The sequence below is a fragment of the Benincasa hispida genome, chromosome 11 (assembly GCF_009727055.1).
Source record: "Benincasa hispida cultivar B227 chromosome 11, ASM972705v1, whole genome shotgun sequence".
In the NCBI taxonomy this organism is placed as follows: domain Eukaryota; kingdom Viridiplantae; phylum Streptophyta; class Magnoliopsida; order Cucurbitales; family Cucurbitaceae; genus Benincasa; species Benincasa hispida.
Genome location: NC_052359.1, coordinates 73,470,479 through 73,482,879, shown reverse-complemented (window position 1 = coordinate 73,482,879; position 12,401 = coordinate 73,470,479). Strand labels below are relative to the sequence as shown.

Here is a 12,401-nt window from a genome sequence, read left to right as displayed (position 1 = left end):
AAGACAAACATGATTTGAAAAAGATGTCAATTAGGGTTGGCAATGGGGCGGGATCGGGGTGGGGGAATCCCCATCCCCGTCTTCGTGGGGGTATTTCCCCATCCCTGTCCCCGTTCTCACCAATTGAAGGCAGGGACAGGGACGGAGATTCCTCACGGGAACTCATCCATTTTTTTTTATTTTATATATATATATATATTAAAAATAAAAATTTAATCGAGGATGGGGACGAGATACCCTCCCATTTCCCGTTCGAGGACCCGATTAGGACCCTAGTTTGATCCATCCTCGATTAAACGGGAGGGGTGGAGACCCGGCCGTGTGGAAATGCTTGGAAAGTTTTTTATTTTTGGGTTAATTTGGGCAATTTTCCGTAACCCACCGCCATTTATTTATCTAGTACTCTTCAGCTTAGCTACGAATATATAAGGATTCGTAGTTGCTGACTCCGGCGACATAACCATCACCAAATCTTCTCCGATCCCATCCGCATTCCTTCTGATTCTGCTCCGCCGCGCCTTTTCGGCGAAGAAGACGGTCAAACACTCGATAGCGATCCACATACTTTGATCCACAGGTTCGTACTCGTTTAGATTCGTCACTGCAATTTTATTTCCACTTTTTACACATACCGAACAAACATCTTCAATTTGGATACCCTAATGAAGTTCCTAAATGTTATCTTACTTCGAAATTTTAGTGGCGCTTTTTGGGCGTTTGTCATTCCAATACTCGTTTTTCTTGTTGAGCTCTTGAATTTTTTTAGCTACTTCTTATTTTTCTTTTCCCATTACGGTTCAACTTTTGCTTCATGAAGTTTTACATCTTGAGCATTCATCGAGATGAAATGTGCAAAATGAATCGGTAGATCAAAGTGTAAAGACTAAAATGAGGGTTGGCCGGAGTGTCGGTTTTACGAATTGTATATTGATGATTCTTAATGAAGCTTACAGATTGGATTCGTTTGAAAGAAGTTGGGAGGAATTCTTTGTGTATCAGCGCAAGATGGATGGCCGAAGGAGTTATGTCCCTCCTGCTTATGTTCCACTAGGCCAGTCTGATTCAGAAGCGGAGATCATTTCCAGAGATGAGAGCCAGCCCACACCTGATGAACTTAAGGATGGGTTATCACAATGGTCATCTGGAATCTGTGCATGCTGCGATGATATGCAGAGCTGTACGCTACTTTCTGCCTTCTGACCTTGATTTATGCGAAGGAAAAATTATGAAGGTGCATCTTGCGTATGGAAAGAAATGTATCATTACTTCGCATGTGTTCTTGTATCAAAATTTTGAATATTTGAATTGTAGGCTAGTGGTTGTTTCCATTAGGGAACCTATCATATCCCATGCCGTGTCATTTGTTTGTTGAGTGTTCTTTGATCTGTCAGAAACTTTGTTGTTGTTGTGAAATCAGCTACTTCTGTCAAGCGGAACCACTGGATTTTGCACTATGATTAGTTTTTTTTATGGGAAACCAGATCAACCCTAAATGTTGTGAATAGTGCTTGAAGGACTTCAAATTTAGTTAAGGGGTGGTCAAGAAATCCTTAAGACTACCCACTTGGGGGGTTACATATTTTGTTAGTTCTCTAACTATATTACAGGTTGTATGATCAGGTAGAATCCCTAGTATCAATTTCTTGTTTTTGTTAAAAAAGTTTGAGTCCCTAGTTTCTATCATTGAAGTGTGTATAAAAGATTCTCAGATTGTGGGAGTAAAGTATTTGAAATAAAACAGGACACTTGATCTTGTGCACCTTTAGTTTGTTAGAAACCAAGTAGCATTTAGATGATATGAAACAAACCCTTTTTTCTTTTGGGTGTGTGTGTGTGTGAGAAATGAATAGGTTGCATGTTACTGTTGACATTAGTATAAGAGCATTGCATTTACAGTGGTCCATCTATAGCATGTTAAATGGGGAGCTCATTGCAACTTTTTCTGAGTGCAGGTTTTATTGGCCTTTTTTGTCCATGCTTTCTGTTTGGGAAGAATGCGGAACTGTTGGGTTCTCGAACGATGTTTGGGTCATGTGCAACTCATTTCATTTTGTGGGCACTTATGAATACAGTCTGTTGCTTATTAACTGATGGAGTTTTGTGGAATGTACCTGGATGCTTTCTTGCATGTTATGCTTGTGGCTACCGCAAGGCCCTACGGTCGAAGTACAATTTGCCAGTATAATATCATACTCTTAACACTTTTTCATTGTCTCTTTCCATTATGCCTCAACTATCCATTTGTTCATGGTTTTGTAAGCTTATACATTCTATCACTATACCATGCATTGATCATTTCTCCTTCTCCTGATATATACCTCGCTTAAGAAATGTCAAAGCCTTCTTATTTATTTCTTAGGTTCATCACTGGACAAGGCAAGGAACTGGCTATCATGCCTTTACCCCTGCCAGATCATGTAGCTCAACTTTCTACGATTCGGTTTCTTGTTAAGCTTAGTTGATGAGTTAACTCGCCTGTTGCTATATCATACACCTAATTTCTGAAATGTGATGCAGGAAGCACCTTGTGGAGACTTTGTGACCCACTTTTTCTGCCATTTCTGTGCTATCTGTCAAGAATATAGAGAGATTCGGGAAAGATCAGCTGGTGGATCTGGTTCCCATGAGTTGACTCTGGCTGTTGTTACCCCGCCAGTGACACAAACTATGGAATCTAACCCGGAAACATAGGTGCTTCATGGCTGAAGCTTCCGAGAAATACCGGTAATTTATCAGATTGCTAGCTTAGCACAGAGTTCCTCTTCTATTCTCATGGGATTTTTCTGAGTTGCTAATTTTACTCTTCTACTAAAATGGGATTCCCCCACCCCACCCCCCTCTTTCGTCTAGTTTAATACTAGTGTTAGAAAATCGGTTATAGTAGTGGTTGATAATTTTTTGTTTTGTTTATTTTTTATTCTTTTTTTTTTACATGGAAACATGAGATGTAATGTTTGGTAAGTTGATATTTAAATATGTTGATTTTACTGTTTATTTGATGCTGCATAAGGAAAAAAAAAGAAGAATCATTATGTTAGTTTTTTACCTTCATAGTTTATAAATATAGTTGATGTTTTATTATGAAAGTGGTGGGTGTTTTTTTAGGACATTACACACGCATGTAGAATTTGCCGCTTGTTGATTGTAAATCTGTTGCTTCTGCCAACAAATAGAATTAAATTTTATCAATCTATACTGTACAAAAGTACAATTTTTAAATATTCATGAGTGTTAGCTAATGCTGGTTGCCCAACTTATCGACCCAAAACCAAGATTTGGAATCCAAATTTTTGGCTACACCACCTTGAGGTCACCTAACATAGAATTGTTTCAAGTTGAACACATTTAACTTCGGAGTTCTTATGATTGAGCCACAAAAAGGTATGGTGCACTATGTTAGTATAAGCTAGTAATTATCAATTCTTTTAAGCTTTTTTCTTAACCATACTTGCATATCTTCCTGATTTATCTCATTTATATGTGGTCTCGATTCATGAATGTAACTCTCATTTACTAATGTCGCATGCCTGCAAGGTTTTACCTTGGTTCATCTTCAAACCATATTGTCATACCCCTCCTAGATTACCCTTTTAATCTGGAAAGAGGTGTGAAGATGGTAGATATCAACCCTCTTATGATACCCACTGCCAAACCTACTCCTGAAACCTATCTCCATTGCTTCTTACTTATGAGTCAAATACAAGGTCTTATATATAAGAAAGACCATCTACCAAAAAGGAGAAAAAATTATAGAATATTACAAACATAAATGATGAATGTACACATAATAACAAACCAATATTACAAGAGAAAAGAAAGGGAATCCAACACTCCCCCTCAAGCTGGTTTGTAGATGTCATCTATGGCCAGCTTGTTGAGAAGTTTATCAAATTGTTTTTTCGAAAGGCCTTTTGTTAACATATCTGCTGTTTGTTCTGTCGTTGGAAGAAAAGATATGCATATTATACCTGCATCAACCTTATCCTTTATGAAATGCTTGTCAATTTCAATGTGCTTTGTTCTATCCTATAGAATTGACTATGAGTTATAGCGATGACAGTCTTGTTATCACAATAAACTCATATAGTGCTCTTTTGAGACACTTTCAGCTCTTCAAGGATCTTGTTGATCCATATACTTCACAAATTTCATGGGCTAAGTCTCTAAATTCTACTTCAGCACTACTTCTGGCTACTACATTTTGTTTTTACTACGCCATGTAACTAAATTTCCTCCAACAAACGAACAATAGCCAGAAATAGATCTTTTATCAGTAGTGCTTCCAGCCTAATCTGTATAAGTATATACTTTAACTTGAAAATGATCATGTTTCTGGAATAATACATCTTTGCCTGGAGTTCTTTCAGGTCTCTCAGGATTCTGTACGTTGCTTCGAAATGAGTAGGTCCTGATGAGTGCATAAATTGACTCACCATACTAACTGCAAGTGCTGGACGTGTATGAGATAAGTAGATCAATCAATCTACAACTCTTTGGTATATGTCTTTGTCCTTTATTTCTTCAGGACTTGCAACTTGTAATTTCAGATTCGGTTCAATAGGAGTATCTGATGTCTGACAGCCAAGTAAACCTGTCTCTCGAAGTAAGTCAATAACATATTTCCTTTGATTAACAAAAATTCCATTTTTAGATCTTACAAACTCCATTCCTAAAAAATATTTTTAGGTTCTCAAGTGTCTGACTTGAAACTCACTTGCAAGCTTGTTCTTAAGATCAACCAAATCTTCTGCATCATTTTCTGTGAGAATAATATCAGCAACACAGATAAAGATTATATGGTCTGCTTGACTGTATTGATACCCATAATTAGTGACTGTTTTTCCAAAACGTTCGAACCAAGTTCTTGGAGACTGTTTGAAACCATATAATGATTTCTTTAATCTACATACTTTGTTATTTCCAAATTCCATTTCAAATCTTGATGGTAGACTCATAAACACTTCCTCTTCTAAATCACCATTAAGAAAAGCATTTTTAACATCTAATTAATGAAGATGCCAATCTAAGTTAGCTGCAAGTGATAATAGGATTATAATAGAGTTGATCTTTGTAACTGGAGCAAAAGTCTCCTGATAATCAGTTCCATAGGTTTGAGTAAAGCCTTTAGCTACTAATCTGATTGTACCATTCAACATTACACTTTACCATAAATACCCATTTGCATCCCACAGTCTTCTTATCCTCTGACAAGTTTGTTATTTCCCAAGTACCATTTTGTCTTAAAGCATTCATCTCCACTATAACTGCAACATTACACTTTACCATAAACACCCATTTGCATCCCACGGTCTTCTTATCCTCTGGCAAGTTTGTTATTTCCCAAGTACCACTTTATCTTAAAGCATTCATCTCCTCTATAACTGCCACTTTCCAATATGGATCATCTAGGGCTTCTTATATATTCCTTGGAACAAATAAGCTGTCTATCCTAAATGTGAAGGCTTTATGATTAGTGGACAATTTTTCATATGAGAGGTAATTTGCAATGGGATATTTATTACAAGGTCTAGCACCTTTTCTAATAGCAATGAGAATATCAAGATCAGAGATAATGGGTAAGGTATTTTGAACATTCGAAAGATTAGGAATAGCAGAAGAATTACTAGACCTTTTATCAGTGAGAATTGGAAAGGGATTTCCAATATCATTTATCAGAATTTCAGATTGGTTTTATGTAGAATCAACTCTCTGGTCTTGGTTCTTTTCATTGACTACTCTTCTAGTATAAAATTTTAACTCAAGAATTTGACCTGTAGGGTCAGTTTGTAGTATTTCAACCAATGAATGAGACATTTCTATATTTGTCATTGTAGGACTTGGGACAGACATGTCAGGATGATTAATATAAGGAAGGGTTTCCCAAAAATTATCGCCTAAATTTGACTTCATTCCTGAAAGAGAATTTTGGGTAAAACATGGTGGTTTTTCTAAAAAAGACACGTCCAAACTCACATAATTTTTTTAATTTTGAGGGTTCATTTGTACTTTTTGATTTGAAGCATAACCCAAAAAAAAAAAATGCACTTCGTAGCTCTATGATTGAGTTTCGATCGAAAAAGACTGGGCATGTGAACATATGCAGTGCAACCACAAATCTTTATGGGTAAATAAAAATATATGAGACAAGTTGGGAAAATCGTTCTAAGACATTCAAGAGGTGTTCTAAAATCCAAGACTTTACTAGGCATTCTATTTATCAAATAGGTGGTCGTGAGTACAGCTTCCCATAGAAATACTTAGGAACATGCATAAAAAACATTATGACACGTGCAACTTCAAGTAAATGCCTATTTTTCCATTCAACAATTCCATTTTGTTGAGGGGTATCTCGACATGTAGTCTAATAAAAAATGCCTTTAGCCTTTAAAAAGTCACTCAAATATGTATCGAAATATTCAGTTCCATTATCAGAGTGTAAAATACTAATTTTTGTTTGAAATTGTGTTTCAATCATATCATAATTTTTTTAAAAATAATCTTTCTCCTTAGATTTATTTGTCATTACATAAACCCAAGATAGACGTGTGTGATCATCAATAAAAATAACAAACCACTTTTTACCACTATGAGTCAAAATTTTAGAAGGGTCCCAACATCACTATGAATGAGATAAAACGATTTGGAGGCTTTGTTGGTTTGGAACAAATGTGGATCGATGACTTTTTGCAAAAATGTAACTTTCACAATGAAGAGAGGAATAATCCATATTTTTTAACAAATTTGAGAACATGTGTTTAAGATGTTGAGAATTGGGATGTCCTAGTCTACAATGTCAAAGTTTGATTTGTTCATGGTTAGAAAGAGAACTAATACTACTAAGACCTTGGTCAAAGTAGTAGAGACCATCAAACATCCTAACACTCTCAATTTGCTATCCCGACTCCTGATGTTGAAAGATACAATGAGAATCAAAGAAAATAACACGACTTAGAATCCTGACAAAGTTTATTAACAGATAAAATGTTACATGCTAGTTTAGGAACATGGAGAACGGACTGCAAAGAAATATTATCAGTCACTTTAATGGTTACTTTTCCCTAATAGAAGAGAAATTGCCATCGACAATTTTAATTTTTTTTTCATGAAAAATAGAGAGAATAAAAAAGGTGGGATGAACCAATCATGTGATTAGTGGCTCCTGAATCAATGATCCAAGGAGATGAACTATTACTGGAAAAAACTTGAGGATAGTTACCTACCTGTGCCAAGGAAACACAAAGATCACTTGATAAAAAATTGGTTTGCAACAGTGTCAAAAGCAGATGGCTTTGTTCCATAATAAGGCAACTTAAGTCAACAACCAACAATGACATAATAAAAAAAATAATAGGTGTGAAGGTTCAAAGGGAAAAAAACCGAATCAAACCAAATTTTAAATCAGATCAGCTGAAGTGAACAAACCATACTTAATCAAACCAAGCCAAATATGAACCGAATCAGACCCATAAAACTTGATTTGAATATTATCATGTGAGTTGTAAGTATTCTCATGAATCGATGAAGAGAGCCAACGTGAAACTCCCACGATGGGGTTAGAGAGCTACAGAAAGTTACTAGCGAGAAGACCAGAGAACTACGGGGGAGTGGACCAGCGAAGACCAACGAGGCTTGTTGGCGGTGATGAAGTAGAAAATCTGGGAACTTGGCACCATTCTGAGCAAATCGGAGCTCGGTGGCACGAATAGAGGGTCAAATGTTGACGGGTAGAGGTACGGATATCGACGAGCAGACTTGTATCCATTGATTTGGATGTTGAAAACAGAGAAAACTTGTTCGGTGCAGACATTGACAATTTAGATGTTGAAGTCACACGATGGTTACGAGTTCAGTGATGACTTCAGATGGGTGCGATCGATTTCAGCGATGTAACATAGTGTGACAAACCCACAGATAAATCAGCAACAAGCCTTGTACAAATCAAGAGATCGCTGAAAGGAGAGATGTTGTTTCAAGGTGTCTGTTAAGGTTTTAATGTGCTTGACGGTGATGGCTAAGGTTTCTATCAGGGGTTTTTTCTCTGCTTTGATACCATGTAGAAATTAGAAGAGAATAGTGTAATGTTATTCTTCTTACTTATGAATCAAATACCAGGTCTTCTTATATAGAAGAAAAACCATATACCAATAAGGAAAAAGTAATATAGAATATTACAGACATAAATGATGAATATACACATAATAATAATCCAATATTACAAGAGAAAAGAAAGGAAATCCAACATTTACGTATATAACTTCTGTTCACATATCTTCATCCAGACATACATGCATGCAAATTTCATTATCACGCAGAAACACTCCCAAACTTATATACAGAACCAACAAACTTACATAGGTTTATACTACATCAGTGTCATCTAGGGATTCTACCCTTTGCCCCTAATACGTACATGATGGTCTTAATACTTAAGTAAAACATGTTGGACTACCTAAGCTTCTGATTCTCTGAGATCTTTGAGTTTTGTGGCAGACTGACAGATTAGTTAGGCTCTGAGGAATTGACCGCTACATGAAGAAAGTGAAAACATTTGAAAATAGTGAGCTAAAAATGCCCAGCGAGTGACTCTCTTTTTAAAACATACTTACACAATGAACATGATATGAAAACATAGTTTGCTGAGTAAAACATGTATCTCAATGTCTCAGAATGAAGAAACAGTACTATTTTCATAAAAGAATATAAAACGATGAGTATTTTTAAAACTCTAAAAATCTCAAACATCGTTAATTTGTTTGAAAAAACCATCATCCTTCTTGCCTTAGTTGAGAGAGTGTCCTTTTGCTCGATCGCTCAACGTCAATTACCTTAGTTGATGTAGAGTAATCTCAATGCGATCAACGTCGATGATACTAATCCTACGTTCACGTGGATATGCCCCAAAGGCTAGTAGTAGTATATACACCCTAGATACTATGAATCTCCTTAGGTATTAGAGGACTCAGATACCTTCATCTCCTTCAGTATCGGGTTTACTTAGTAAAAACTTTGTAAAACATGGTTTTAAACTAAAATCTTGGTATTCCAAGCATTAAGCATTCCATTGAAAACATATAATAGAAATAGTAAGTCATGAGGAATAAATCACCTTAAGAATGCTTATCAACGCATGGTTTCAATCAATAAAACTTAAGTATGCTTTATAAAATTATTCTCAAGACTTATCATGCTTTGGACTTTAAAACATGCTTTGAAATTAGAAAAGCATACTTAGAACTTTTGGCACAAAGCCTACTGAAATGCATGCTTCATTTTATATAAAGCTTTAACATTTAAGTGAAAAGAACCAATCATTCAACAATATAGGTTTTTGAATGGTAAGTATGCGTTTGAATAATCATTTATCAAACTCGTATTGTAAACTTGTGAACACATCATACTTAAAACAGTCATGCATTGGAATCATTATAGAAAACATATAACTTAAATCATGGAAATTAAGTTAAGGTAAATCCTTATTAAAATTAGTTAGTCACTGTCTTGTGCTACCCCCAAGGGTTATAGGCTTCTCCCACTTGCGTTTGCCCTGTGACATGAATAAGTACCCAAATTGTCCCAGAAGCCTCTCAGCGCAAGAAAAGAAAGGTGATTATCGCCCTTAGAAATTAACGAAAAAGCACTCCCTTTGCCTCAATCAGAAAAATCTTCACCATCCCAGTTGGACCTTGATTCCCTCGGGTAAGTGTTGACCTCAATATTCACCTTCCATCGCTTGAAAACCCAACGCCACCCGCTTCCAAAGATGAACCTCTTCCTATCCTCCCTCTTGCATCTAGATTACCGAGCCCACTACCATCTCCTAAAAGCCCTTCACGCATCACTACTGATGACCTAAGCTTACCATTACCTACTGAAACAAACGTTGACTTTGGCATTGGCGAGGCTAGTGATCGTCAACCTGATGAAGATGCGCAGAATGAACATGCAGATGACTCCAAAACGATCGATTCTGAGGATGAATGGTACAAATTCCTTCACAATGACCTCCATGAATCGATTTTGAGAGGTCTCGATGCACTGTTGCGGCAACAGCAAGCACTCCAAACGCAAATGGATGATCTAAAGCGACAACAAGATGAGCTCGTTAGACAACATAACGAGTTGAGGGAATTTGTTCAAGACCAACAGAATACAACATGTGACTTCATTCAATAGTTGATGCAAAGGCAACATGATTAGTTCCATTATATGGTTGACTTATTTCAGAACGCCGTCGCTCGCCTAGTGGTGGTGCCTCCAATTCCCCCGTATCTCCGGAATTTGTCTATCTTTTGTGTCTTCTTTTGCTATTTGTATCTTGTATATACTTTTGATTGCTTATTATTTTTTGTTGTCTTGGTTGCCAATAATGACCTCAGTGATGAAATCATGCTCTAACACTAACGCCTAGACTGGAATTAGTATTAAGTTTTAGAATTCTTTTTCTTTTGAAATTATTTCTAGGATTCAATAAGCGTGTAGGCTTCTCGACAAACTTCTTTTACAAAATCTTTCTAATATCATCGCATATTCTTTTCTTCAGCAATGAGGACCTTGCAACTCCCTAAATTTGTGGGTGGGGGGAGGTTTTTGAGCTTAAAAGCTTTTAAAATTAGTTAATCTCTTTGAATACTTTCATCTTTCATCTTAAAAAAAAGCGTTGAGATCGAAACTTGCTCGATGTCTGCATGACACTCGTAAGGGCAAGCCAAAACGAAGACAAGAATTGTGATCAACGCAAAACATAAATCATCGCAACTCCACTACCATAAAAAAAAAAACAAGGCACGAGTAGTCTGAAAAGAGCGACTACCTCGTAGTTGGATGTATGCATGACACTCGTGGAGGCAAACCAAAATAAATGTTAGACGCTTGGATCAGCTCTAGATCACCATAAAAAAAAAAAAAAGCAAGGAGAGATTTTTTTTTTAAATTATTATTTTGTTCAAAACCTCCATTTTTGAAATATGAAATTGTCTTAGAAATGAGTAGAGGATTTTTGAAGATTAAACCTATAGTTTCTCAAGGTTAGAAATAAATTAGAAGAAAAAGGAATAAAACTTTAGAAGGTTTTGGTTTAGCAAATTTGGTTAGGCACTTTAAGAGGTCGAGGTAACCAATGAAGGTGATCGAAGTACGAAGAAATCATAAGTATATACTTGAGGGCAAACATTGTTTTAAATTTGGGGGTGAAAAACTTGATGCGTTAATAACATGCGATGGATTGATAAGACTATGATGGTTTAATGCTTAGTTTTATCTGGTCGAACCCAAGTGCAAATTTAACCAGAGTTCTGGTGAGTCCAGGGTCGAACGCAGGGATTGTTTGCTAACGTGCGGTGAAACTAAAGATATGATCGTAGTGCAAATTAAAATGTTCAAAATGGTTGAGTGAATGAGCTATTTTAAATCTAAGTATTATACGATGAAAATTATGTCTAGATGAAACAGTGTGAATTTAATGACAGATATATGATGAAAGGGTTAAGAAGAATTATCACTAACACTTCCTAAACAACTAAGTGGATTATGTGATCAAACGATGCACTCAATGTTAAATCCAACACTTCTCAGTATATCTAGACACATTATCTTATTTCTAAGATGCATGCGATGAGTGCAATGTACAGAGGATATACGTATTTCTAAGAAATATCTTCTCTTGTTTTATGAGATCCAAATCTAAGGTCTTTTAAACTTAGATTAAATTTACTTAGAACAATTTCTCAATTGACTCAAGCAAGTCATATAAGCATGCATAAGACAAGTTGATCGCCTGATTCTCTTGTTGCTTAGTAGTGTCAACTGTACACTTCTCAACTCATTTGGCAATTTAGTTATGCATGATATTGATGGAAAAGATGGATAAAAGATAAGATGAACATGTATTCATATTGTAAAGTCTGAATTTGTCAATAAAGAAAGTATAATGCAAATACACAATGGAAAAGAAAAGAGTATAGAATCGAGTCGTGGTATGCAATTCCTTGCTTCCTACGGCTCTTTTGCCGACTGCTTCACTTAGAACATTAAACAGTGGTATCCTTCTTCCTCTCTTACAGGAATCTTAAGCTCTCATTAGGGAATTTCTATGGAAATACATGAAGGTTTTTTAGCAGAGTTTCCTCTTAGAATTTTTTCGTCTCCCACTATTGTTCTTTTTGCATGAAAATTGCATGGGTATTTATAGGCATTCGAGGAGCTTTTCTTCTTCATTTTATCTTATTTTTCATATCCTGTCGCGTCGTCTGCATTGATGGGGTGCATTAATATCCTGTCGTCTGCATTGATTGCATTGATGGGGTGCATTAAATTTCATATCCTGTCGCGTCGTCTGCAACATATCAAGGGTTCGTTGAATCTTCACAAAGTTCTCTTGTCGGCTACCCACACAGTCTGTGATT

The 12,401-nt window shown here is 36.1% G+C and overlaps 1 protein-coding gene across 2 annotated transcripts; it reads left to right on the top strand.

The window, feature by feature from the left end:
* Nucleotides 1-349: 349 nt before the first annotated feature.
* Nucleotides 350-4,898, top strand: LOC120090069 (protein PLANT CADMIUM RESISTANCE 10). Of its 2 annotated transcripts, XR_005485404.1 has the most exons (6): nucleotides 350-577; nucleotides 954-1,177; nucleotides 1,953-2,179; nucleotides 2,518-2,724; nucleotides 4,368-4,603; nucleotides 4,687-4,898. XR_005485404.1 is itself a non-coding variant. In XM_039047558.1 (4 exons), exons 2-4 carry the CDS (start codon nucleotides 1,006-1,008, stop codon nucleotides 2,689-2,691), a joined length of 573 nt encoding a protein of 190 aa, XP_038903486.1. In that variant the 5' UTR covers nucleotides 353-577; nucleotides 954-1,005; the 3' UTR covers nucleotides 2,692-4,345. The 2 variants fall into 2 exon arrangements, 1 of the variants encoding a protein (XP_038903486.1); XM_039047558.1 differs by lacking the exons at nucleotides 4,368-4,603; nucleotides 4,687-4,898 and having other exon boundaries at nucleotides 353-577; nucleotides 2,518-4,345.
* The last annotated feature ends 7,503 nt before the right edge of the window (nucleotides 4,899-12,401 follow it).

Bases quoted from the DNA above. Each gene is read 5' to 3' on its own strand.
- LOC120090069 (XM_039047558.1), top strand. From the start codon at position 1,006: ATGGATGGCCGAAGGAGTTATGTCCCTCCTGCTTATGTTCCACTAGGC. The intron at 1,178-1,952 runs GTACGCTACTTT...TTCTGAGTGCAG, and splicing joins CTGCGATGATATGCAGAGCT to GTTTTATTGGCCTTTTTTGT. The intron at 2,180-2,517 runs GTATAATATCAT...AATGTGATGCAG, and splicing joins GGTCGAAGTACAATTTGCCA to GAAGCACCTTGTGGAGACTT.